This window comes from Primulina tabacum, chromosome 8 (genome assembly GCF_025594145.1).
Source record: "Primulina tabacum isolate GXHZ01 chromosome 8, ASM2559414v2, whole genome shotgun sequence".
NCBI classification, from domain to species: domain Eukaryota; kingdom Viridiplantae; phylum Streptophyta; class Magnoliopsida; order Lamiales; family Gesneriaceae; genus Primulina; species Primulina tabacum.
Genome location: NC_134557.1, coordinates 3857601 through 3884913, shown reverse-complemented (window position 1 = coordinate 3884913; position 27313 = coordinate 3857601). Strand labels below are relative to the sequence as shown.

Below are 27313 nucleotides of genomic sequence, written 5' to 3'. Positions count from 1 at the left end.
CTTTGATAAAGTTAATACTTTCATAATACATTATTGTATAATCATATTATAATATTTGCTCAATTTAATATGTTGTTTGTTAGATAAAAAGAGTCTTAAGGACATATTTGGAATTTAAGGCTATTTTTAAAATCTAACTTAATCTAAGACCAAATTCGATTATGGTAGTTTGTACGAGGTTTTTTTAAAATAAAATTAAGCAAACATCACATTATTTGACATAATCCTCGAAAATACATTTTTCTCACCGTACTCAAGATTATTATCCGAAATTATCCAAAATTTTAGAAAAGATATAAACTAAATACGAAAAGTGGAATATAAGAATCAAATTTGTTTTTTAGCAAATAATTGTTACATTTGGATTTTAAATTCGAAAACTCCTTTCAAACTTTCGACGATAAGTGAATGTCAAAAACTTGTGTGAGACGATCTCACAAAAAGTATTTTGTTAGACGGATCTCTTATTTGGGTCATCCATAAAAAATATTACTTTTTATGCTAAGTGTATTACTTTTTATTGTGAATATATATAGTTGACATATTTCACGGATAAAAATTCGTGAGACCATCTCATTAATTTAAGTGAATTACCGAGTCCATTAAAATTTGAAATATATATTCGAGAAATATCATTAAATAAAATATAAAAAAATTGTTATTACGTAAACAAATGTGTGTTACTACTGGTGATTACACGTCACACACGACCGGGTTTCATATTACCTATTTAAAACCCCGAACGATTTGCTCAAATTCATGTTGCTTTTTCCTCCTTTTGGGGTACTGGATCTCGTTGAAAAGCACTCATTTCCTTTCCGATCAACTCAATAGAGGAGTAATTATTGGGTTATTGGAGGTATTTAGAAAGTCCCTGTTCGATTTACGTTTTTTTTTTTTTGGTGTTTTTGATTCCCTCAGCAGAAAGGATTTCGTCGTTCTGCCATAGGCATTTATTGTTCTCCATTTATAGGGATCATTTGTTCCATTTAGGTTAATTCTATCAAGGAAAGATTACTCTTTGATTGGAACTTTTGTCGAATGTGCAGTTCATTGAGTTTTGTAGGATCCAGTTTGATTCTTTTGCGAGGAAAGATCACCCTTGGATTGAAATTGAGACAACCTTTCGACAAATACTGAGATTTTCCGGTTTTGTATTATCGAGTTAGTAATCATTTCGCAAGGAAAGTTAAATATTGGATTAGTTGTTAGGCACTTTTGATTAATATTCAGTTTGTTTACTTGTGCATGATCAAATTAACAATATGCTCTTAGGAGCTATGAGACACTTTTGATTCGAATTTTTTCCTTATCTTTTCTTAATTTAATTTATAATAGTTTTGCCTGTATATAAGAATCAAAAGTTAAGAAAAACTTTGTGCATAAATGGATGAAAACAATAATAGTTACCCTCCATCTCCATACCCTTACAATCCGGCCTATGGTTATACTCATACTCCTGTACCTCCAAGTCAGTACCCACCTCAACCTTTGCATCTTCCTCCTGCTCCTGGTTCATACCCGTATCTACAGCATTCACATTATCCTACCACGCATAACACTATACATTCCACGCCCCTGAACTTCCAGTATCCTGGTTCAGCACCACCACCTCCACCTCCTCCCACTCCTGCACCTTACCACCCACTACAGCATAGTTCCTATCCTTACCAGTACCATTCATACACGTCTCCTCCTCCACCACCATCCGCTCCTCCTCAGCCGAACCCAGAGACCTTTGGGAGTTTCCAAAATGGTTCGTTTAATTACCTCCATCATCAGTCATCTGGGAGGTTACAACTTCCAGACATTCAATCTGATATTCCTCCTAGAGTCAGCAGCGATTACTCCACTCACCATCAGTATCAGCATAGTTCATCATCTGTCAGTGATTCCATGTCGCAGTATGATCATCAAAATGATAGTTCCCAGACATACCCTCCGCTTTACCCACCTATTGACGATCAATTGGCGTACATGATTTTATCTGATGATCACAGTAAGCTATCTGTATCTGCGTCCCCTCCAGCCCCTTCATCTTCATCTAACGCCACCCCCCCGCAAAAATATCACTCGGGACCCTTGCCAATGACTGATAAATTTGATGGTTCTGGGATAATTTATGGGTATCCTAATACCTCATTTTCAAGTTTGGAAACATCTTCTGTCGCCCAGGGGCTGCCCTCTCATCCAGTATCATCACATGTATCAACACATTCAAATCCGTCACATGGTCAGGGTATGCAGGTAGTGCAAGTCTCACCCACAAAAACATCTTTGAAGGTTTTACTTTTACACGGGAACTTAGATGTATGGATATATGAAGCGAAAAACCTTCCAAACATGGATATGATTCACAAAACATTTGGGGATATGTTTAAATTTCCTGGAAACACGAGCAACAAAATTGAGGGGCAAGCACATAGTAAGATTACTAGTGATCCCTACGTCTCCATAACATTAATCGGAGCCACTATTGGAAGGACCTTTGTTATTGAAAATGATGAAAATCCTGTTTGGAGGCAAAATTTTATTCTCCCAGTAGCTCATTATGCTGCTGAAGTGAGCTTTGTTGTTAAGGATAATGATGTTGTGGGGTCACAGCATATAGGGACAGTGTCTCTTCCAGTTGAGCACATATATGGAGGAGGAAAACTTCAGGGGCAGTTTCCAATCGTTAATGCCAGTGGTAAACCCTGCAAGGCTGGAGCTGTTTTGAGTTTATCAATTCAGTACTACCCAATAGAGCAGCTGAGTATTTACCATCATGGAATTGGAGCCGGTCCCAATTATCAGGGAGTTCATGGGACATATTTTCCTCTTAGGAGAGGTGGGACAGTCACCCTTTATCAAGATTCGCATGTACCTGATGGATCCCTCCCGAGTCTAAAACTCGACAATGGAATGCAATTCATAAATGGAAAGTGTTGGCGTGACATTTTTGAGGCAATACGTCATGCTCGGCGCTTCATTTATATAACCGGATGGTCAGTGTGGCACAAAGTTAGACTAGTTAGGGATGACAATTCTATCTCTGATTCCACTTTGGGCGAACTGCTGAAGTCAAAGTCACAGGAAGGAGTAAGAGTGTTGCTTCTCGTATGGGACGACCCTACGTCAAGAAGCATATTGGGCTACAAAACAGTAAGCTTTACATTGCTCCAAATATTTAGGATAATACTCCTGAGCTTATACCATCTGTAATGTCTCAAACAAATATATGAATTTGATTCTCTTTGCTAATTTTTGGGCACAATGCATCATTATGGTGGTTTTTTGCTTTCAAGAAAATCTTAAAATATATGATTATAAGATTAGGTTGTCTTGAATATTTCTCGCCTCGCTATATAAGAGTTGTGGATTTTCTAACATGGAAGCGAAAATCACAAATGTGCTATAGGTCATGGTGTAACTGTCAAAGATTTCTTTTAATTGATTTATCGAATGCTCGAAAATTGAGATGACACTAAAACAGAACAAGAAGCAAAATAGCAGGTTGGTCCAAGTAGACAATTTTTTTTATTTAAAAAAGAACTGAACTCAAAATACTTTTTTGGAGATCCTCATTCTCCTGGAGAGATTGATAAAATATTCCGACCTAGTGGCATTTTGATACCACCAGCTGCAAGTAAACAAAATTATAAGTAATCTAAAAAATTGAAAAATTAGATCTACTATCCAAGGTTAATCAGTGTCCTTTGCTTGAGTTGCTGGCATGCATTGGCTTTTAGGGTATCTCCTACGGCTTCATTGAGTTTTCATTTCTCATATGTAATTTTTTAGAGGTCAATTTTCCTTGCATAGTTTATTTGAAAGTTATCTCATTCTTTATAATAATATTCGGTGTGGGCAGGATGGAGTTATGCAAACTCATGATGAAGAAACTCGTCGATTTTTCAAGCACTCCTCTGTTCAAGTGCTACTTTGTCCTCGAGTGGCTGGAAAGCGGCACAGCTGGGTAAATCAGAGGGTATGTTTTCGGATGAATGGGTTCACATAAATAATTTGTTATGCCAAATTTGACTGCTGCTTCAAAAAGTTGTGTATACTTTATGTCGTATTTGAAATTTTTGGTGTTTTAAAAATATAGATTTTGCATTGTTATAGTGGTTGTTCATATTGTGCGAAGGCAAACTGTAATTTTTTACAATTTTTTGACTAGGAAGTTGGAGTCATTTATACTCACCATCAGAAGACTGTGATTGTGGATGCTGATGCTGGAAACAACAGAAGGAGGATCATAGCTTTTCTAGGAGGACTGGACTTGTGTGATGGACGATATGATACTCCTCAGCATCCTATATTTAGAACACTTCATACTTTGCATTCAGACGACTATCACAACCCCACTTATACGGTAACTCATGTTCCTGTCTTCAGTGAATGTTTTCTCTGAGCATCTTAGGCTGCTATTCACCGCTGTAAATTTTTGTCTATTTACCAAATCTATGAAAACTGGAACACCTTTAGATTCCCTTTATAGTCTTTGTTGTTTTGTCAATGGCTGGTTTTTATTATCCCATTTACATAGTAACCATTACAGGTGTACCCACTTGTCATGAGCTTTACCTGCCTGAAATTGAGATGTGTGTACGAGCTTGTAAGCTAACATGTGAAACTTTTGTGATAAAATGAAACGTATTGACTTTTGCAATATGTTGGTATGAATTTGTACTCGAACAGGGAAGTACTACTGGTTGTCCAAGAGAACCATGGCATGACCTGCACTGTAAAATTGATGGTCCCGCAGCATATGATGTTCTGACTAATTTTGAGGATCGGTGGAGAAAGGCTTCGAGACCGCATGGAATTAAAAAACTGAAAACGTCATCTGATGATGCTTTGCTCTCTATAGAAAGGATACCTGACATACTGGGGTTGTCCGATGCTCCTTGTGTAAGTGACGATGATCCTGAAAGTTGGCATGCACAGGTACATAATCAAGAAATTTTGACAGATTGCAAAAGTACCTTTTGTAACCGGTAATATGGGATTATTGTTATTGTGCTGTGATATGTTATGCAGGTATTTCGGTCCATCGATTCAAATTCGGTCAAAGGATTCCCAAAAGATCCTAAGGAGGCGACAATGAGGGTGAGCTGAAAACTAAATTCCTTGTGCTCGAATTATTGGTTGCATATCATATTTTTTTACTAAATATTTTTGTCATTTTTTTTGGAAATAGAACTTGGTATGTGGAAAGAATGTTCTTATAGATATGAGCATACATACAGCATATGTGAAGGCTAATCCGTGCTGCCCAACATTTCATCTATATCGAAAATCAATACTTCATTGGGTCCTCATACAACTGGAGTTCATACAAGGACATTGGTGAGAAACTGCCTTTCTTGTGTCGTTTTCTTAGCCCAAAATGTTCAGATATGTTTATTTATGTCACATTGTTGCACACTCTAGTTAAAATTAATCCTATTGAAGTTTTACATGACACGTGTTCTGAACTTACCTCTTCCTGCCTGATCACGAGTTTGCGATAACCAGCTTGACCGTGATACCACAGATATCGACGTTAAATGCATCGTCTTTCATGCAGGTGCTAATAATTTAATTCCAATGGAAATTGCTCTTAAAATTGCTGAAAAAATTAGAGCACATCAGAGGTTTGCTGCTTATATTGTTGTCCCTATGTGGCCTGAAGGTAATCCAACAGGGGCTGCAACACAGAGGATTTTATTCTGGCAGGTATGCACTGCCTGTAGTGATGAATTTTTATACAAATCAAGAAGATCAAAGTTCCATCAACACTTTCCGATCATCTAAATATGTGTAGCTTATGCTTGATTCCTAATCACCAGGGTTCGAATAAAAACATTTTCAAATTTCATGCGTCGCTTCGCCTTTCTAAAAAATTGTCTCCCTCCCTCAACTAAATCTATGGATCTGCAACCTATAGTCATTTTGTGTGGAGTTCTGTTAATTGATGATCTTTTTTCCCAGCATAAGACAATGCAAATGATGTATGAAACCATTCACAAGGCTTTAGTGGAGGTTGGGCTTGAGGATGCTTACTCGCCGCAAGATTATTTAAACTTTTACTGCCTTGGCAACCGAGAGACTCTCGATGCCTGTGATCTCTCCGAGAGTGTTACCTCATCAAACAATCCCCAGGTACTCCATTCTCTATGATATCTCAAGTATTATGATTTTTTTTTTATATTGAAGTTTTATTAACTTCATTTCCAGGGACTTAGCAGGAAAAACCGAAGATTTATGATTTATGTTCATTCTAAAGGTATGATAGTGGATGATGAATATGTAATACTGGGATCTGCAAACATTAATCAAAGATCGATGGAGGGTACTCGAGACACGGAGATTGCAATGGGTGCTTATCAGCCTCATCACACATGGGCAAGAAGATTATCGAGCCCCCGTGGACAGGTATCCTCGTAAAACGGAATGTACGCTGCTCACAAATTTGCATAATATTAACGATGGGAAAGTTCATCAATATGCTAAAAATCTGTGAATCAAGAAAATTTATCAAAGTTGGCCATTAAATTGAGTAAAATATAATACCAGTTTTATAGAAAAAGGTCCTTGGGTGACCCCCTTTTCTTGGTGTTTCTTGCTGTTAAGAAAACCGAGTGGGGAATTCCTTGTATTTGCTTATTTGTGCCTTGGTCGAGTGCTCCCACCTTGTTTGCTTGGTTGAGAAATTTAATAAATGAGACAAAATAGAGGTTCTAGAAAATTAAATTATGGGCCGGGGAGAAATCAGTTTTTTCTCCTTTTCAGTGTAGCAGAAATGTGCACGTCCATACGAAAATTTAGGAGGGCGGCAGCTCCTTATGGTCACCCCTTGTTCTTCAGTGGCCATAAGCCACCAAAGCTCCAGAATTAAATTAAATTGCATCTTATTAGACTCTCACTCGTACTTTACGTGCCTTTTCCTACAGATATATGGATACAGAATGTCTCTGTGGGCTGAGCATCTTGGAATACTAGAGGACTGCTTTACTCGACCCGATTCTCTCGAATGTGTTAGACGTGTTAGATCGATGGGGGAGGCTAACTGGAACCAGTTTGCATCAAACGAGGTATCAGAAATGAGGGGACACCTTCTTAAGTATCCAGTTGACGTTGACCGGAAAGGCAAAGTGAAGCCGCTCCCCAACTGTGAGACATTCCCTGATGTTGGAGGGAACATAGTTGGATCGTTTCTTGCCATCCAGGAAAATCTGACGATTTAAGACACAACACCATACTTAAGTGGAAAGCAGCGTCCTTTTGGTTGGTTGTACGCTTCTCTTGCAGCAGAAGTGTCGAGGATGATTTCAAGGGAAAAAAAGTTTGAACGTTCCATTTAACTTCTCTTCTGAGTACTGTGTAATTAATCTCTACTTTCAGGAAAATTTCTTATTTTTTGCATGAATGATCCAAATCTTGGTTATCCCGGATTGAATGTTTTGAGTATTGCCAAATTTTGACTAAAATGATCGGGAAAAAATGCATCCCGATCAAATCACTGCACTGTTTTACGTGGTTTGGATCTGCACTCAAAATTTCAGGTACCGTCTCTTCGAAATAAGCGAGGTAGTCTATGCACCACCGAGAGTAAATTCTCTCTTATTGATAATTTTTATTATCTCAACAACATCCTTATATAACTTTGATATGTTGATTATTCAAGTACTAAGATTTCGCCGCATCCAATTATGCTCCGGCATCACAAAAGAAAAGGTACCGCGAAATGAGATATTAAGTTGCAAGTTCATGACTTGCACGTCCTGTGATCATCATGAACGATCATCAATCGAGAGTGTAGACACCCTAAAAAAATAAACAAATATTAATTGTTTGATTTATTAATAATAACAAAAACAATAATGTTAATGATTAATAAACCACTTCTTGATAATAAGAACCCCGACTTATTGTCCTCAAAAAACTGGTACAAAAATATCCAACTAGTTTCGACCTTGGTTTTGGTATGAATTATATATAATATATGATGCCTTCATAATTAAATGCTCGACACAAATTGCTACTGTGGCAGTGAACATTTACGTTTATCTGATATTGCAGAGCACTCTTTGCATTTTCAGCCTTTTTATCAAACCTTTTGTTTCCCCTTCTTGAGTTTATCAAGTTCTTCTTCAGCATTCTGCAGCTGTACTCTTAGACTTGACACTCTCTGCTCCAGCTCTTCTACCGTTCCTCGAGGTATTGATGATTGATAAGGTGATAAGAAATGTTGTGAAAATGCTTTCAAGGCCTCAATCCCACAAACCTGTTGAATATGGAGACCGGTCCATCACAGAAATATTAGATGAATTAAATAAAATCAATCTGGGAAAAAAAACGGTATTTTGTTATTTATCTACCTCTTGGGGAAGCAAAGGTAACTTAGTTATGTTAAAATCGTCATATAACATGTAAAACTGATGCAGGTACTTTTGCTGCATTCCCATTCTAGCTTGAAGCAACTTTGATTCGACAGCTGAAAAAAGTAAGACAGAACAGGAGTGATTTTAGGTATTTAAAGTTTACGTTTAAACTAAAGGACTGATCCACCATGTTTCAGCGGTACCTTCTTCATCAAAAATCACTTGATTAATAATGATATTATGTGTATCAATCTCAAATTTAGTAAGTTCTTGAACAAGCCGTTCAGTTTCGTACAAAGACAGGAATTCTGGTATGCAAACGCAGACAAAAGTAGTCAAATCCTGCAAAAGACAAAAAGAGGCATCACTTCTGGGAATAACTGAATGCTACAAAAATGAAAATTAACTGTGAGCTTCGCCTACAGGATGATGTCCGGTCAAATTTTAAATTTTCAGCTACTCCAAAGAAATGATTAATTATATGCATAGAATTGTGGAATAAGTTTTAACTCTTGTACGACCCCAGATTCCACAAATCACTTTCTATAGACATTGTGATAAACCAGAAATCTATATCCCGACCAACGCAAATATCATCTTACAGGATCCTTGAACTGCTTGTTTACTTGTTCAATCACATCTTTCATGCCCTCGAGCTTCCCTAAAATGGCGTCTTCACCAAATTCATCATCAACACCAAAAAGGCGAGTCATCTGCCAATTAAAAGATTGAAGCAACTTATTTGCGTATCAAGCAAAAAAAAAAAAAAAAAGCTAGTAATGACACACCCGATTCTGAAAAAATGTAGCGAAACTCATTTTTAAATAAGAGCTATAAAGGATGTAAAATAAAGAAAATCGGTTGTGCTCATCCTGGACGAGGAAAAGCGATATAATCTATCGTCCAAGCCATGGGTGTTTGAGCGATTGATAAATGTTGCTAGTGTTTCAATGTTATGAGTCGTCCATTAATGCGACCCAAAACAAAACCTTAGATCATTATCATCAATTTGTATCACCAATATTTAAGACAGAAACAAATGCGTTATGCATGTTTTTACAGTGTGTGAAAAAACCAGATTTAACTTTCAGTCTTACTCCCATTTACACGAATAGCATCATCTGATGAGGTTAACAAAAGCATACCTCAGAAAATTTCAAGTTTGGGAATGCATTATAGAAAAAACTGAACTTGATTGACCTTCAAAATTAAACTTCACCAATTCTTTTTATACATCATTAGCTTTCCTTGAAAATTCAGGTTTGCCTTTCATCTTTGTTTGAATTGGGTAAGTGTCATTTTAAAAAAAATATTATGTGTCATCTGTCAACAGAAAAAGTGTATATCGAACTCAAACCCCTAAAAAGCTCAAGATCCATACAAAAAGAATCATAATAAACCAAAGAAAAAGATGGTGTATTTGCAAATCTTGATTGGAGGGGGAAAGACAAACTTTGGAGAGGCGGATTGATCCCTTCCATTAACTTTACTCACAATGCCCCACATCCCACTCCAAAGAGAAGCAAAAACAAAATAAATTTGCCCTTTATTATTATTTTTGGCCTTTTCGGTTCCATCTTCTATTTGATTTCATCAATTTCATCATATATGCAAAACCTCCCACATTACCACAGAGAACATGAAAAAAAAACTACATGCCATGAGTATGTATATGTTCAAATAACCTGAACCTAATATAAAAGCAGTCAAGTACACAACTACTTCAAACATTTGGCAAAACATAAACTACTTGATCCTTAAAGAATATGAGTTGCAGTCACATGTAGAACTACAATTCGATTTCAATGCATGAGAACTCTTTTAGAAGAACATTTTGGTGCTAGTTTGTGAATATTGACCAACTGTCTTCGTGTTAAAGCTATTCTAATACAAGCTCACCTGACTCAACAAGCCACCAAATTTATTTTTCAAACTCATCATTTTTGCAAGCCCTTTTTCTAGTGTTGAAGGAAATTGTAGCAGGCGAAGAGTATGGCCAGTTGGAGCAGTATCAAACACTATCACAGAATAATCCATAGTTTGCACTAACCTGCATAAGATATTTGAGTACAAGTTTGAAATATGAGATGATCAATTAACAAAAATAATATGTGATCCATGATAAATATCCAATTATTAAATTACATAAGCTAAATAAATTGCAGCCCAAACTTGATATTTGGAATATTTTCAAAACATCAAATCAAACTATATTTTGCATCACGCAAACTATTTTCAATCAAAATGTAATAAAAGGCAATAGATCAGATAAAAGAATCTAAAAGGCTTCGTAAGAGCAGTACATAATGAAGATAAATGTGGCTGGCCAGTATACAAGACAAAGTTGGAGTTGACGTCATCTTATTTTTAACTTAATATCATTATCGACTTGAGCTACACATTTTTAACTTTACACGTGGAAGAAAAACTTATAAGGAGTGCCAATTAAATAAAATTTCATAATTCTTGTCAGATAATTTCAAAATACAGGCACTCCATCACAAGATCTAATGTTTGTATTGAAAAATTTCCAGCAAACAACATGAACAAATACATGAAAGGATAAGAACTTCATAAGAAAGGATAAGATTAAAAAAACCCGAACACACAAAACTCCAAACCGAACTGCATAAAGAATACATGAAAGTAGAAAGAGCACACCAAGTTGTGGTTTCTAATTCACTCAAATATATCCCAGACATCAAAATTTTATAATTTCGGAGCACTAACAACGTGGAGCTTACTTCAGCATTTCTGCAAAACTCATAGCCTCATCGATTCCTGGGATAGAATTTGCTAAATCTGATAAAAATCCATCAGTCATATCCGACCCGAGACTTTCATCGTGTTCCACGTTTGGATCAACTTCCTAAAGAAAGAGCGCACTTAATCACACTTTAAGAAGCAATACTTGGCAGAAACCCAGCCATACCCAAACAAACACAACGCGCGCATGAATTTTCTATTCTACATGACAGACTGAACCAAACCAGATTTCTTCTATTCTACGCTACAGACTGAACCAAACCAAAATCTGGTTTGATACAAATAACTTGCCTTCTAAAATCTATCCAAAGCATGAACTGATCCAATAAAAGGTAGGAATTACTCTTGTTTGTTGATTAAACCTTGTTAATGATTAATATGTCAAAGGTTATTATGGCCCACAGAACTCAACTCGAATATAAAGAAAATTTTCAAGCAAAGAAATATCAAAAGCAAGAATAACAAAAATAGAAGTTTTTTTTTGGGAAGGGGCAATAATTGCCCCTATCAAGAGAGTGGTTGATTACGGTGTTTGAACTGCTATATGATTTAATGATTTGTATTGTATTGTTACCATTAAAATAATTTTTTTTATTAAACAACAAGCGTTCGATTCTGTAATCGGTATTAGAGTAAAGTCAATGGTTCGATTCCTATAAATTGCAAGTTAGTGCAATCATCGGGAGTTGTATTATCAGTTGTCACTCTTGGGAGGATTAATGAAATTGGTGATTAGCCCGCCATACAATTAAAAAAAAATTCAGTTGTACTACCATTACTAATTACCAACTATAGGTTTTGATAATTCAGTAAATGTTCGGTCTTACGGCTTTCCAGGTAGTAATTAACCCAAATGTGATAATTAACTAAAGTTACGATTTAAGAGACGAAAATTACTTATATTTATGGGCAGAGAAAGAATCCTACTTCTCATAATTAAAAACTACAAAGCTTGGGGACCAACCAATCCAGTAAGACTTTTAGTGATCCACAACAAGAGGAAAAAACTAAGCCAAGGGAGGGTTTTCCAAGAAAACAAAGAGAAATTGAGACACAAAAAATAAAAATTTAATTGTGTCCAAAAAAAATCAAAACCTCAGAAACTAAAATTTCGATTCAATGTCACATTTCCACATCTCCAGATATCAAACCAACCAAACAAGGCCTAAAATTAAACACCGAGAGTTTTATATTCGTATAAAAGAGAAAGAAAGGTAAATTACCATGGCGTACAAGTTGGAGTAGCCATTAACAAGGGTGGGGGTCTTGATAAACCTCTGCTGGAACGCATCACTCAAATTATGAGCAGGATCGGTGGAGATTATAAGCACAGAGGAGCGCACCCGTGCAAAAAGGGTAGCAAGAATAGAGCTACATGTGGTCTTCCCAACGCCACCTTTCCCCCCTACGAACACCCACTTCAGCGAATCCTGCTCCAATATGTTCTGCACGGTTCCCTCCGGCAAATCTTCGGTGGAACCCATCGATCAATTTCGATCGAAACACGATGATTATCCTGCTCCGCGGATGCTGGAAAGGCTCTCGTTCTTTGCAGTTCGACAAAGATTTTGTAGTATCCCCGAGTTAGGGAAGGAAATTTCAGAAGAGAGATTATCTAATTATACAATTAACAAAAAATTAGATTTAGATTAATTAATTTAAATCTAGTATGAGACTAAATTTTAACTAACAAAATTTAGGAGATTATTATTTTATAATAATGAAATTTGGTCATAAATCGAATTCATTTGTCTACTTTAACTATATTAATTAAATTTCAAAAACATTAGTCAACTATTTTTTTCATTTACTTTATCTTAAAAAATGCGATAAATGACGAAGAGTGAAACCAATTTTTTTTATGTTTTATAAGTTTAAACTGTAATTTTTTTTAAATGTTTATTAAATTTTAATTTTCTTATATCAATAAATAGGTAAAATACGTATATATAATAACTTTAAATTTCTTTTTTAAAAACACAAAAGTCTCAAAATTATAAAAAATCAAAATAGGATCATATATCAAAATAAAATTTCTGTTAAAGTTATATATCAAATTAAATATGTTTCAATATTTTTGGGCCAGATAATCTTGAACTTGTGAGGCACAAATTTTAAATTACTAAATTTTAGAAATTAATTGAGATACTAAAGAAAATTAACATGTAAGGAAATGTTATATATTATTATTTAATAAATAAGGCTATTTTTTAAAATAGCTTTTCTTAAGATGGCCTAGAATAATTAAATTCCCCATTATTCATTAAGAAAATTCAAATATTTAAGTTGAAAAATAAATTAAATAAAATCATTTTTTAAAAAAATAACAAATAAATACTTATATTTGAATAGTCATAAATTTATGATGAAAGAACAAGTGTTCTACTAAACTTACACATTAACGCAATAATTAGTATATAAATAAATGTTAGGATAATTGCATCCACGTATTATACATACGAAAAACTGAAGACAATTTTAAAGAAAAGGATGTGAAAATAGCTCCATGACCACTTCACGTAGTATCTTGACAATTGACAAGGCGAATAAATGAAAGCTAAGTTACATTACAGGAAATGCAAGTGAGCAATCAATTTCAAACCAAAGGTCTCTTTTCTTCGTCTTCTTGAATCCCGGTTTGAAACGCGACATTTTCCCTCGGCCGCGTATTTTCAATCTTGGCATGGGAATTTGATGTTGCACGCTCCTCTGAAGGCTTATAATCAGGCAACATCTTTAACACGATGCCCATTGCTATCAGCAATAGCCCACTTCCATGTTGTTCGGTTAGAGGCTTGGTGAAAATCATATACGATTCTTAGCAGTCGTTATCTGTATGAAGTTTGTTTCGATATGAACATGAATATCAAAAACTAAGTGTGGCAATGACTGAGAAAAGAAAGGTCAAGGTACAAAAGAGTAAGATGGCATGGGAGTGAAGCCAAAAAATGATCATAAGTGTTAATTTAGATACTTCAATTTATTGTATTTTGAAATGTAATTTCATAGGAATCTGACCTTTCTTTTATAAAATTTATAAGAGAAGACATTTGCTCGCCCCCTTGGGGCTGCCTTTTAGTGTGATTCTTTAGTTAATGGGTGTGCTGAACTGTTCAAGAAATGGTGATACAAATGTATATGGCGAGGTCGAAACCAACTATTTTTGGAAAAAATATGACAATGTTCCAAAATATTTAGACTGAGAAACCTGTCAGCTGCCTGTGATACGCATGTCAACAGTTGCTCGTGTTGGTTAGATCAACAGACCGTGAGAGTTGCCAATTGAAAGTAAAGATGCGGCGACTTTTACGTACCATGGCAGTGGTGGCAGCACCAAACCGAGCAATGAGAGAAAGGACGGACACTTGTCCAATAAAAGTGGCCATGGCTTCGAACACAAGAACTCCATATACATAAAGATGCTGTATTGAAAACCAATATAAATGAAAATTGTTTGGAAATCAAATATTATCAAATTACATTATTAGAACTCAAAACATGTCAAGCTTACCAAACTAAAATTAGAATTTTCTCTTTTCAAAACAAGAATATTTTGTGTTTTTAAAATTAAATATAAATATAAAAATAAACCATAGCATGAATATATTACTTCAATGGTCCCTTCTATTAAGAATAATTTATCGTGACTTGTAATAAGTTGTAGAAGTGTGAAACATTATTATTTGGTTTATTCATAATATTTCATAATTTTAGATTTAATGATGTTTTAAAAATAGTCCCATAAAATTCTACGAATATTTTCCAATCATACTCCTATACATGGTTTCGATTATATAATTTTGGTATATATCTTTCACCACCTTATGATTCTTTCATTTTAATGAACACTAATTCTCAACCAATACTTTTAATAAACTTTGTTTATTTGTAATTTTTTACTCTCATCAAAATTTATCTTCAAGCTCATCAAATCATGGTTACATTCTAAAGTATATCTTATTGAATTTGAATATTATGATGAGGTGTATCTTATTACACCGAAATATTTTATTGATTACTATACAATAAACTAAAGAATAATCCATCAAATTTGGGCATGACCTTTTGAATTATGTGGACAATATTCGCGGCCTTTACAGCGTAATACGAACATGGTGTTGCACGGAGATAAACTTCAGACATTAGTAAGTCTACGCTTTCAACTTCTGCAGGTAGCCATCTAAAATGGACACGGCCGACGACCGGATCTATACAGTATGTAAAGATCTTTCCTTTTCTCGAAACCTAGTTGTTCAGACATCACCTGATCCCATGAACACACGAATATGTATTAGAAAACATCGAATATAACGTGTCCTGACATCAAATGTTACCTTAAAAAGTAAGCATCGTAGCACGATCCTCCAAATCCGGCACGACAGAACTCCAAATGCACTATTTTCATGCAGTAATAGATCGTGGAAAAGAATTCTAAAACCAACATAGAAAATATCTGAAAACTAAATAATACACGTATTCAATACCATCTCAAAACAAGATAATCAAACAGTAATTCAACTTCATGATGCAACCATCTGCACTTCAATAGCAGAATAAGCTTGCAAAAAACTAATAAATAAATCACAGAATAAGCTCCGAAAACCCACTAAAGAACCATGCAAAGATTAGATTTTAAACCATTCTTATCAATTCTAGCTCAGCCCAGAACACAACCAGCATTACCAACTAGGGACAGTGTCGAACGAAAAAAAGGAAAGCGAATTCAATGATAAAAACTTAGTCCAGCAGATAGTTTTTCAAAAACGAACAAAAAAAAATTATTTTCCTTTCTTGGTTACCGCACTTATTGGTCAGCAGTTTGTGCTCAGGTCTAGTAGAATCGAAAGCTAAGAGACGGCGGAGACAGAGAAATGCAGGGTGAGAAAGAGATGGGTCTCGCCTGGTACCGCGATCATTTTACTCGTGTGAATATGTTTACTCACTCAGCAAAGACTCGCGTTGGTTCTCCCTGCCGCCTGCCGGCTCTCTATTGGTTCAAATTTATCCACATTAGGAAATGTCCGCCACCTGTAGGGTGACCATTAAATGTTTCTCCATTACGTGTGGTTATATTATAATTATTATCAACAACACATGATGTAATGATATATGATACAAAACTAAAATACGTCGATAGACTAATTCACAACGATAATATATAACTTTCATTTCATGGCCGGCTTTGGAGTTCTTGATTAGAATCCGATAACTTCTGTCCATGCACCCAATTTTTCATTTTATGTGATCCAGTTATACCGAGTCGGATAATTTACAGAGTAAATAATGTTGTCAAAGAACTCCAAATTATAATTTTTAATTATCATTACAATTAACAATCATGTTGACAAGTTAAAGTTAATTAGTTTATAAATCATAATTTTATTATTTTCATTAAAATTCAACGCAGCCTTGATCAGAAAGCTAGAGAGACATGTTGCTATAACATTCATGTGAATTGTAAGCTTCTTTTACATTTTACTGATGGATTTATACCATACTAAAATAACACTACAAATTTGCGCATATTTTCTTGTTTGAGGATTCAGACTTCTTTCTTGGACCACAAAAATATCGGAAATGGATTCCAAGCCTTAGGCAGAAACCAGGTCTATTAAATGAAGGGATCATGAGAAGAGGAATTCATTTGAGCTGGAACGTGTTAATTTTTTTTTTTTTATCTCAATCACCATGGATCGGAGACTCGGTGCTGAATGTTGGTGGAACAATGACAGAAGAAGAAACCTTGAATCTTTTACTTCTACAGCACTTATCATTCCCAATCCCACAACTTGTAATCCACCCAACCATTTGATCCCCTAGACCATTACAGGCTTCTCCCACTTCCGATCCCTTTGAATCCAACCCGAATCCGAAATACGGTTCTCTGCTGTAATTCGGTCCGCTAGAGCTCTCCCCATAAGCTTTGTCATCGCGAACATGAGGCACGATCACACTCGGTTTCACCATATTATGATCGATGATTCTCTTGATGTCAGAAGGGTTTTCTTGGCACTGATTATATCCCTTGACGTGAAAAATACTAGCAAAAGTGAAGTGATCGCTTACCCTACTTCTATTCGCCGAGTTTCTGGCCATGACACTCAGCAGATTCTTACTGAATTTGGCCTTCAACGAAGAGAAACTAAGCCCAGATTTGGTATCAGCCTCGTCATCTCTCTCGTTTGCATTGGTGGGATAGGGTTGGTTCCTCTTGGGATCCGTTGCCACGAAGTTGGTGCGTGCGTTTTCTCCTCGGATGGCACGAGCTGCCTCATCATAGGCACGTGCGGCTTCTTCGGGTGTGTCGTATGTCCCGAGCCATAGCCGGACTCGTTGAGACGAGTCTTTGATCTCCGCCACCCATCTGCCGGACGGCCTCTGCCTTACGCCAATAAATCGACGTTGTGATGCATTCGATTTCGCAATCTTCGCCGTAGCAACTGTAGTTTTGACTATGTCACATCCAGCCATAATATTTCAAAGGCTTTTTGAAGAATGTGTTAAATTTGAAAAGCCTTGTGCTCTGCGTTCATACTAATTGGTCTCTATATATGTAATAAGCCATCATGAACATCAATATAAAATCTCGGATTTTGTATTTTAATATAACTTTACAATTTTTTTATAAATGCATGCGTAAAATAATGACGATATGTTCTAATTTATTTAAAAATGATGCGGAAATCTTCTCAATTATTTGTTTTTTGTACCTATCCTAATTCCTAATATACCATTTTTCTTGTGCTTAATTAAATTAATCTCAGTCCCTATCATCCTTAATTGGCTTTTGAATAGCAAAATCGATAATCAGACAAAGGTCATTATGCACAAATTTGGATTAGTGGAATTGGCTAACAAGGAACATAGCTAAATAGAAGATATTATTGTTAGAATGAATCGCTAATAACAAAATATAGAAGTAGGGAACGAAAAGTAATATCGTAAAAATACATACAAATCTGCATTTTCAGGAGCCATCTTTATCTAATTATACTCAATATATCAATCTATAAATGAAAAGTTTTCGAACCACTGTCGATGAGTATGTATATCCATGTTCGGCATAGGGAATTCATCCTTTGGGCAGGCCTTGTTGAGGTTTCGGTAGTTCACAATCAAAAACAGTATACGAAAATGAGCATACTATTGAAAGTATGAATATCATGTATAAAATAAATAAAACAGTAAATCAAACCGAGTTCTGTACGAAGTACAGTTTCCTTAAAACAGATTTGTCCCCTCCGACGGTGATTCGAGGATCTCGACGGACAACTGTTTCCCATGATACAACGGCAAAACCTTGCAGCAACTTAGCACGAAGTAACTACACCAGCGAACCGAAAACATACATTGACTTTTTCACCAAAATTTAACGGAGGTCAAATGGAAAGCTAACAATATGAAATACAAGAGAATGCTTGAAAGAGATCTTGAGTGTTTGTAAAAACCAATTTTATGCACATGGAATGAGAAAATGAACACACTATTTATAATCCCCAAAATGCATACCAAGAGTCATGCAAGATTAATTAACTCAATTAATCTTCCAATTAACTCAAGAATATGAAGAGCCAAAAGTCTTCAATTAACTCAAGAATGTGGAAACTCAAAAGACACTTCCACAATAATGAGTCACAACTAACTCAAGAATGTGGAGAACTAAAAGACACTCTCACGTGCATGAGACATAATTTTCATTCAATCTTTAATTTTACTTGAAATTTTCAACAATTAATTCCTACATACATATTTTAATTAAAATTGATCAGTTTTTCCTATTTCATGCATATAATACTATATAATAATTTGCCTTAATTTAAATATTTATAATGTATCCTATACAATTACGTATGCCAATAATTGAATCAGAACCACCCGAAGAAGCATCAAGTGCTTAGCAAAAGCTTGAACTTTATTATTTAAGAAGATCCAAATTAAAGAGCTTAAACAAATAAAGGAATCAGTGAGACAATAGAGACAATTTAGCAAGAAGAGGTCTTCTTATTTTATTATTTTACTATACATATGAAGAATGGATTTTGGAACGTTAATTAAGATTAATAAATTAATTGTGGGGTTAACCATTTTTTTAAGCTATTGGAGATGGAACTATTTGTGGGATTTCGAAACAAAGTATTTGTCTTTTGTGTTGTTTGTTTCTCTTCGATCCACCCGAAAAATTCAATTATATATAATAATAATAATAATAATAATAATAATAATAATTTTTTTAAAAAAAAATTATAATTAAAGAAGAATTTTGTCCATTTTCTTGAAATTTGCTCATTTAAGAGTGGAAGAGACATATTTGTCTCTAGACTCTAATTATTGTGGCACTAATTAATTACAAATACATGTCATTAGTCATTAACTAACTTTGTTGCAAAATTATATGACATATTTTTAAAATTTTTTTAGGTGATAAACACTGTACAAACTACTAAGCATCATCACCACCACCTACCAATTATGGTAGAATAAAGCTTTCAATCTGATCCATCCAATGGCTTGCAACCAAATACAACCTTTTGAGCCACCAATCAATTAAAGAAACAAACCATTTTAATCACTAAAATTATGTGCACTCAAAGAGACGGCTTGTAGCCCAATGGTCTCACCCTTGCCGGTTTAGCAGGTTCTTCGGGTTCGATCCCCCCTCCCCACGTGAGTTGTAATAAAAAAAATTATGTACACTCAAACATATGTGGGTACAAAAACTAAAGCTGAACTCTGGATATGAATTTGAAATATATAGATTTCGATTAATTTGATCGTTTATAATGAAAAAATATATCAAATTTTAAATCTAAATCTTAATTATTTACATATTAGCAATGCAAAATAGAATGAATTTTAAATGATATCATTATTGAATGAATTTGAAATCCATCGTCATATTAACATGAAATAATATATAAACATATAAATGATGGATTTGAAGTTTATGATCTTACTTTTCTAAACAGCAAAAAAAAAATATTTTGAAATCTATGAATTTTGAAATCCATCGAACAAAGCGCAATCTAATACTACTATATATTTCACTAATTAATTAAATATTTGTTATGTGTAGAGAGTGTTTTTGCGACAAATTTTACTTTTAAAGAAGTATACAATGTTTGATAAATAAATGATTATAATACTAATTTTTTACAAAAATTACTTTCGTGAAAACAAAATCAACATCTAACCACATTTTGTATTTCAATCAAATTAAGCAGAAGCTAACATAGAATCTGATGTAGTACTATTCTACTATAAATATATGAGTATTAATTCGATCTTTTATTTTTTAGAATTTAATTATTAAGATGAATCGAATACATTAAAATTAAATTATATAGCCCGACCCATTGCAGGACCGAACATTCAAGTAACGCGGGCTAACCCGATTGAGTCACCAAACGCTGTCGTTTAAACCCATGCAACTCCGCACTCTTTAACCTTAACCCTAGGGTTTCGGGAGGCAAGACCGTTTGTTGCAGAGAGCACCTAAGGTACGTACTAATCGCTACCATTTTCTTTGTATTTATGTGTAGAGTAGAGGTTTTTCTGACTGATTCATTTCTCCGTGGTCAGTTCTTCGGATTATTTGAGTGGAAAGCTCAGATCTTTCAGTTGAAAATCTTTTGTATTGTTGGTATGTGTACAGATCTCAGGTTGTCGTTAAACGAAATTATGTTTTTTCCCGTTGTGGAGGAGAATTTTGATGAATTGTTAATTTGGTGCTACCATTTTAATTTCTTGGTTCGAGGGTTCTTTTGTATTTATATCGTTAATGTTTTATATGTTATTTTTCTTATGGGAGGGGAGAGGTGGAGCTCTTAGTTGCAAGAATTCGGGACTAACACGATTTTTCACAAATTTTTTAAAACTCGTTATTGAGCAATGTTGCTCAGAGTAGAACTCCTGCTGTCTGTATCCATGAATTTGATCTGAAGAGCTTGATTTAGAAGAGTTGAACGTCCTTTTTGGCGGTTCCAAATTAAATTACACAACAAGTTTTTGGATCTCAACTCCGTGGAGTTGTTGATTGGATATTTTTCATATTTATTTTTTTAATAGTTTTGCAAGTGAAGGAGTGCGAATTGATGAATTGAATTTTTCTCGATGCATCATCAATTTAAATTTTTTGCTTTCCCCTTTTTTGGAACACCTGTTATTTCTTGTTCGAACTTATGGTGAAAAGCTAACTTTTTTTTATAAGCTTTCAGGATGATGAGGGGCATATTTTGTGGGAATCTGGAGTTTGATGCTCACCAATCCGATGTTGAACGCCTTTTCAGAAGATATGGAAAGGTTGAGAGGGTGGATATGAAATCTGGTGAGTTTGCATTTATTTCTACCCAAAGATTTTAGGAATTTACATATAATGTTTTAAAAACAAACTGCTTTACAAACTCAGTCTGCAGCTGTACTTGGTGGTCTGTACCACTGGAACTTAACTGGTGAAAAATTTGAGGGGGCAAATTGTTCTGGCCACACTGTTTGGTTTAACTGATAGTAGTAAATGTTGTTCATGTTCTGTTGGCAACTCTTGTTGAGACATAACACTGAATTCATGTAGCAAGAATGATGGACGATGATTAATGAACTGAATTTGTTGGTATACATTGGTATCTTACACTTCCCATGTTGGCTGAAAGGAAAAAATAGACTGGCATTTGTTACCTTCTAAAGCTTGCTTTTTTGTGGCTGGACAAGGAAGCTTTACGGATAGGACAGTTTTTGTTGATTAAATTCCCATTATCTTTGAAGAGATCCCTATACTGATACCGCAAAGGATAAACATATTTTTTAAAAATAAATATTATATGAATATTTAATTTGTTTATTTTTCTAAAAGGGCGTTTTTGCTGTAGTGAAGCCCCGAAGCTCAATAGTTTCTTTGATGCAGGATTGTTTGGATATTCCATGATCTTCCTGGATGATGGATGGTTCTCTCCGTTTATTTTCTGGCTTGTGCCCAAGATACATGTTATTGTGTTTGTTCAAAAGAACCAATATGATCTGCCATTGTCATACCATCCCACACTTTCCTGAGACCTTTGCCTTTTGCATTCCTCATGAATTTGCCCAATCTTCAGTTTCCGACATGTTTCAACATAGATTACATGTTCATTCCGGATCCTGTGGCAGGTGGTGTGTTTCCTTCATAAAAATTTTCCCCTGCTCTCTTTCTCTCTCATTTGCAGGGGTTTTGGGTGGTAACATTTATTTAGTTACAGTATGTTGTAATTAATTGTATCCAACCGGAGGCATATTACCGTCACCATTTGATGAATGTAATATTTTTTTATCTCTCTGCCTATTGAGCTGCATTCTCGTTTGGCTTTTCACTTCTCTCTTTTTACTTTATTTTGATTTTATAGGCTTTGCTTTTGTCTACATGGAAGATGAGCGAGATGCAGAGGATGCAGTACGAAAACTCGACAGGACAGAGTTTGGTAGAAAAGGACATCGACTTCGCGTCGAGTGGACTAAGGTATTAGGACGCCCCTAGAAGTTGTGATGATGTACTCCATAGATGTACTTCAATTGGAGTTATATCTGATCAAGTTTTCGTTTTTCTATTTCATAAGCATACTATTCTAATGACTTTATTGAGTTTGAACTGTAGCAAGAACGAGGTGGCAGGAGGTCCTCTGATAGCTTGAGAAAACCTTCAATCAACACCAAACCTTCAAAAACTTTGTTTGTCATCAACTTTGATCCCATCCATACCAGGACAAGCGATCTCGAAAGGCATTTTGAACATTATGGAAGGGTATCAAATGTAAGAATCAGAAGGAATTTTGCATTTGTGCATTATGAATTGCAGGAAGATGCCACACGAGCATTAGAAGCTACTCATATGAGGTTCGTGTGTAAAATGAATTTTTGTTGATTATGCTAGTAGCTTGAAGCAATGTTGCATTTCTGTGGGTCCGGGTCTTTTTTTCATGTGGGTTTGATGTTTCCTGCAATTTTGCTTTAATACTCACATTCTTCTTTAGGTTCGTGTTTTGCAGTTAATATACCTACTAATTTCACTTTACACGATGGTTGAAATGTTGGGGAGAAAAAATAGCTTTGGTGGTGTTGTGGAAAGAAAATTAAAAATCCCAATATTGGTCTTTTGTTGATAATATCACTCATTAGTGTGATTTCACGTGCTTAAACTATTTCACAATTCATGTCATGAAGCAATATGAATGCTGTCACACCTGGGGATATGCCCAAAAAACACTCTGCTTGAGATTCTCACTTGGGATCATCCGACTTTGATGCAGTAAATTCATGGATCGAGTAATTTCTGTTGAGTATGCCATTCGAGATGACGATGACAAGAGAAATGGATACAGCCCTGATAGAAGAGGTCGAGATTTGTTCCCTGATAGAAGAAACTATGGTCGGGGACATTCCCCAAATGATTATCGCAGGGACAGGGATAGCCCTGATTACGGACATGGATCTGTTCCAAATCCTAGATCTGAACGGAGGGAGAGTCCTGATTATGGCAGGGCAGAACGCCCAGCCAAGGACAAGTATCGAAGGTTAGTAATTTCCCTTTATTGTTTTGAACATTGGATTCATTGTTCTCATAATCTCGATGTTGGTCAATAATAATGCCTTTGTTCTTCATTGATCATTCAGCCGTTCGCCTCCTCATGAAAGATCTCCATCTCAAGAATGAAGAACCTGTTTGATTTTATTCGGAAACTTCAGCTGAAATTTCTGTGCGAGAGTGGACGGTATTCTGGTTGAATGTAGTATGTAGCCAGTATTGGAGATGAGATAACATTTGTTTTGTAGTGTGGTTTATCGAATTGAATCGTTACTCATGTGTCTGAAGTTCATGATTCAGTCATGTCTCCTATGGTGATGCTGTTATTTGTTCCAATTTTACCACCTACCGGTGACCACTGGCGTTCTCGGGAAAATGACTGTTGTCCCCAATGTACAAGTAAATGTCTGCATGTGTTTTTTTCACTTTCGTCTAATACATTGTGTCGTACGAAAAATGGCGTGGCTCCCTTTAAGCCATTGGATCAAATCAAAACCTCTTGTGATCTCACTAAACCCTCCTTTACTCCAAATACTCCCGGATCTTCGCCAGGTGTCTCTTTATTATATTCATTTGCTCTTGATTTCTTTGTTAACAAAAGTTATATATCTATTGATGGTAATTTATACAAAAATTACTTTGGTTGATTAACGAAAAAGCAATTTTTGTCGGATAAAGAGTTGAGGGATTTTAAATCATTATGTATGAGAAAAAGGAAAAATAAAATGCTTAAAGTATATGATTGAAGTAGATTGGTTTTTTAATGATAATTTTAGAATTATAGTGGACTGGAATAAAGTATATGGGCTCCAAATTGGAGCCTTGAAATCCTTTCCGCAATCGAAATCTCCATTTAAGTCGATAATTTCTAAATTAATTTGTTCTTTTTCTTGTTTTTTTTTAAAAAAATATATAATTGAAATAAAAAAAAAAATTGAAAAAACAGAGGACCAAACACGCCTTTTATCTACTCGGCCTCTATCTAATCTATCACCGCAATGATATGGTACACTGCTTTTGCCATAACACAAAATTTCCAGAAAAACATATTTTGAATTTCCAGACAAAAGGGCTCGTCGCAGGTCCCGGTAATGATCACCCCTGTAACTGTTTATATGTAATCTGATGCTGTACGTATAGTTTTTCATGTAAAGTTTGAATCTTTAACTCTTTGGCTATAGATAAATTTACTGATATTGGGCTTCTGATATTTGGGTGGTTTTTTTGTTGTTCTACCGTGCATAATTGATTAATATACTGTTGAATCAAGTTTTATAGAGTAGCTCATTGAAGAGTTGGGGAATCCAATTTTCCTCTTGCTGAAAAGTTGTCGAATATCCAGTTATTTGTTTAAGATTTTACGCATGCAGCTTGATTTTTCCGAATGGTTGCGCTAAATTGTTACATACTTCAAAGTCTGCCACCAAAAACTTTTGCTCAGACTACTGTAAAGGATTGTCTTTTCTTCCGTATATTTGACCTCTTATATTGATGACTATATATTGGGATTAGCATAGTTTTTCCTTTACTAAATGATGATATATGTCTTAAAAATTGAAAATGGAAAATGGAAAGACTTAAATGTTTTATCATCTGGACGAAAATTGTGGCTGATAATTTGATAAAAAAAATGATTGGATGTTCTACAAATGGGATTGTTTATTTAGTGATTGTGGCGCCAATGAATAATCTTTCATTGTCCAAATAATTGCTCTGAAGATGGGTTCCAGTAGTTTGTCTCATACCTGCGATTCTTCTAGCTTTTTTTATTTTCGTCGGAGTAAAATTGCTTAACTGCTTATGTGGTGTCATTGAAATCTCCGATATAGCCCGATTCTAGAATTTTTCTGGCAAGGTACTGCCAAATGTATATTAATTGAGTTGGTAGCTGGATCTTTTAGGTTCATCGAGATAAAACATGAGTGCATTGGATGTCACCAGAGCAGAACTTGCTCTTGCTGTTTTGTATCTGAACAAAGCGGAAACCAGAGATAAGCTGTGCAGGTCAATACAGTATGGTTCGAGGTTCTTGAGTAACGGGGAGCCAGGAACAGCACAAAATGTTGAGAAATCAGTCGCCTTGGCTCGAAAAGTTTTTCGTTTGTTCAAGGTCGGCACTTAAATAGGTTTTCTAAGGGCAAGAACTTTTTATTGTGTTTTCATTTCTGCTTCTTTAACTGTAACTTAAGTTTTCTGTTTATTCATATTTGTTCCGAACTCCAATCATGTCTACGCAGCAAGCTCAAACACGTAATGTCTATGGTCTTGACCAAGTTTCTCTCTCTCTATGTTTTATAGTTTATCAATGATCTCCATGCTCTCATTAGTCCAAGTGCTCCAGGAACTCCGATTCCTTTGATTTTGTTGGGGAAGGTATTTGCTCAACTACGTTTGTTTGCTGAATCCTTCTTCTTTTTTTTTTGTGTCTTAACGTTTTTCTTGGTGTCTGCTCCAGTCAAAAAATGCGCTTTTGTCAACTTTCCTGTTTCTTGATCAGTTTGTGTGGCTCGGCAGGTCAGGCATTTACAAGGTATGGAATAAACTTCGTATTGTTTACATTCTTAGGAAAATGTTTTTTGTAAGCAACAGTTTTCACATGCAGAACAAAGAACGTACTGAGTTAATCGGAAGGATCTCTCTTTTTTGTTGGTTGGGCTCTTCCATCTGCAGCACTTTAGTTGAGGTATGATGACTACCTTCCGTCTCTAGTTCGATAATTATACTTTTCAACTGTGCCGTCCAATTTTTAGATATATGAATAATGAATTTATGTGGTGTGCTTATTTCTCCAGATTGGTGAAATTGGAAGGCTTTCGATATCAATGAAGAATCTAGAGAAGGAACTGAAGAACACTAATAAATATAAGGTTAGCTACTGTGACATGTCATTTAACAAGCCAGTCATTTAGATTATATTCTCTTTTCGGGGCTCTATGGCCTCACTGTCATTCTGTAACAACTTCTAATTATCTGGCAATCTATCATATTTCTTGTGACCTTCCTTTCTCTTTTGCATCTTCATCGCAGAACGAGCAGTATAAAAGCAAGGTTCAAGAGTCGAACGAGAGATCTCTAGCCTTTGTTAAAGCAGCCTTGGATATAGTGGTTGCAGTTGGCTTGCTTAAACTGGCACCCAACAAAGTCACGCCTCGTGTCTCAGGCGCTGTCGGATTCGTGAGCTCTCTTATCTCCTGCTATCAGGTATTACCTGTCCTTTCCATGCTTCATTAGCATTCTTAGGTTCCACTTTCTCATCAAATATCATTTCTTGTCCCTAATCATGCTAACGAAACCCTTTCATGGTACTGGGCAGCTGCTTCCATCGCCACCAAAGTCGAAGACTACATGAAGGATGGCTTAAGTTTGTCAGTAGACAAAAAAATCATATGTATACTCGAATGCTAAATGTCAACTTCTGTGTGTATAATAAAGGAACCTGACAGATAAAATTCAAGCATATACATCGGAATTGAAATCAAGTTACATTGGCTTAAAGATAAAATATGTATGCAAGCTGTTTTGGTTATATAATTAACCAAAAAAATGCAAAATACAGTGTATTTCACCAACGGTTTTGAGTACCATAAGAAAAATATGCGAACTCATACTATTGCAATTTGGTGTGCTCTTAGGTATATCCATCCACAAT

The 27313-nt window shown here is 35.3% G+C and overlaps 3 protein-coding genes and 1 pseudogene across 11 annotated transcripts in view; 3 read left to right on the top strand and 1 right to left on the bottom strand.

Moving 5' to 3' along the window:
• LOC142553091 (serine/arginine-rich splicing factor RS40-like) overlaps positions 1-24100 on the top strand; it is a 57018-nt gene extending 32918 nt beyond the window's left edge. The window contains exons 1-7 of one of the 7 annotated variants that reach the window (XM_075663090.1): positions 20555-20614; positions 20697-20757; positions 21332-21441; positions 22490-22602; positions 22738-22976; positions 23390-23653; positions 23754-24100. In XM_075663090.1, the coding sequence (XP_075519205.1) occupies positions 21333-21441; positions 22490-22602; positions 22738-22976; positions 23390-23653; positions 23754-23793 (765 nt within the window). In that variant the 5' untranslated portion in view covers positions 20555-20614; positions 20697-20757; position 21332 and the 3' untranslated portion in view covers positions 23794-24100. The other 6 variants (XM_075663091.1, XM_075663088.1, XM_075663089.1 and 3 more) reach the window with 6 other exon arrangements.
• On the top strand, positions 728-7214 carry LOC142553081 (phospholipase D gamma 1-like; annotated as a pseudogene).
• Positions 7059-12716, bottom strand: LOC142553083 (ATPase GET3A-like). Of its 2 annotated transcripts, XM_075663080.1 has the most exons (8): positions 12341-12716; positions 11096-11220; positions 10251-10401; positions 8954-9064; positions 8555-8693; positions 8349-8464; positions 8032-8254; positions 7059-7794 (listed from the first exon to the last, which is right to left on the bottom strand). In XM_075663080.1, the coding sequence occupies exons 1-7, from the start codon at positions 12599-12601 to the stop codon at positions 8078-8080; spliced, it is 1080 nt and encodes a 359-aa protein (XP_075519195.1). In that variant the 5' UTR covers positions 12602-12716; the 3' UTR covers positions 7059-7794; positions 8032-8077. The 2 variants fall into 2 exon arrangements, with proteins under 2 accessions (XP_075519195.1, XP_075519194.1); XM_075663079.1 differs by lacking the exon at positions 7059-7794 and having other exon boundaries at positions 7810-8254.
• A 495-nt stretch (positions 24101-24595) lies between the features above and the next one.
• On the top strand, positions 24596-27280 carry LOC142553092 (peroxisomal membrane protein 11D-like). 2 transcript variants are annotated; one of them, XM_075663094.1, is made up of 8 exons: positions 24596-24752; positions 25566-25774; positions 25963-26037; positions 26120-26194; positions 26267-26347; positions 26457-26531; positions 26692-26865; positions 26978-27280. In XM_075663094.1, the coding sequence occupies exons 2-8, from the start codon at positions 25583-25585 to the stop codon at positions 27011-27013; spliced, it is 708 nt and encodes a 235-aa protein (XP_075519209.1). In that variant the 5' UTR covers positions 24596-24752; positions 25566-25582; the 3' UTR covers positions 27014-27280. The 2 variants fall into 2 exon arrangements, with proteins under 2 accessions (XP_075519209.1, XP_075519210.1); XM_075663095.1 differs by lacking the exon at positions 24596-24752 and adding an exon at positions 24773-24794.
• The last annotated feature ends 33 nt before the right edge of the window (positions 27281-27313 follow it).

Coding starts and splice junctions, on each gene's coding strand:
- LOC142553083 (XM_075663080.1), bottom strand. CDS start 12,601: ATGGGTTCCACCGAAGATTTGCCGGAGGGAACCGTGCAGAACATATTG. Junction 9,065..10,250: donor TTGGTGGCTTGTTGAGTCAG/GTGAGCTTGTAT, acceptor TTTAATTGGCAG/ATGACTCGCCTTTTTGGTGT. Junction 8,255..8,348: donor TACCTTTGCTTCCCCAAGAG/GTAGATAAATAA, acceptor CATATTCAACAG/GTTTGTGGGATTGAGGCCTT.
- LOC142553092 (XM_075663094.1), top strand. CDS start 25,583: ATGAGTGCATTGGATGTCACCAGAGCAGAACTTGCTCTTGCTGTTTTG. Junction 25,775..25,962: donor AAGTTTTTCGTTTGTTCAAG/GTCGGCACTTAA, acceptor TATGTTTTATAG/TTTATCAATGATCTCCATGC. Junction 26,195..26,266: donor GCAGGTCAGGCATTTACAAG/GTATGGAATAAA, acceptor TTTCACATGCAG/AACAAAGAACGTACTGAGTT.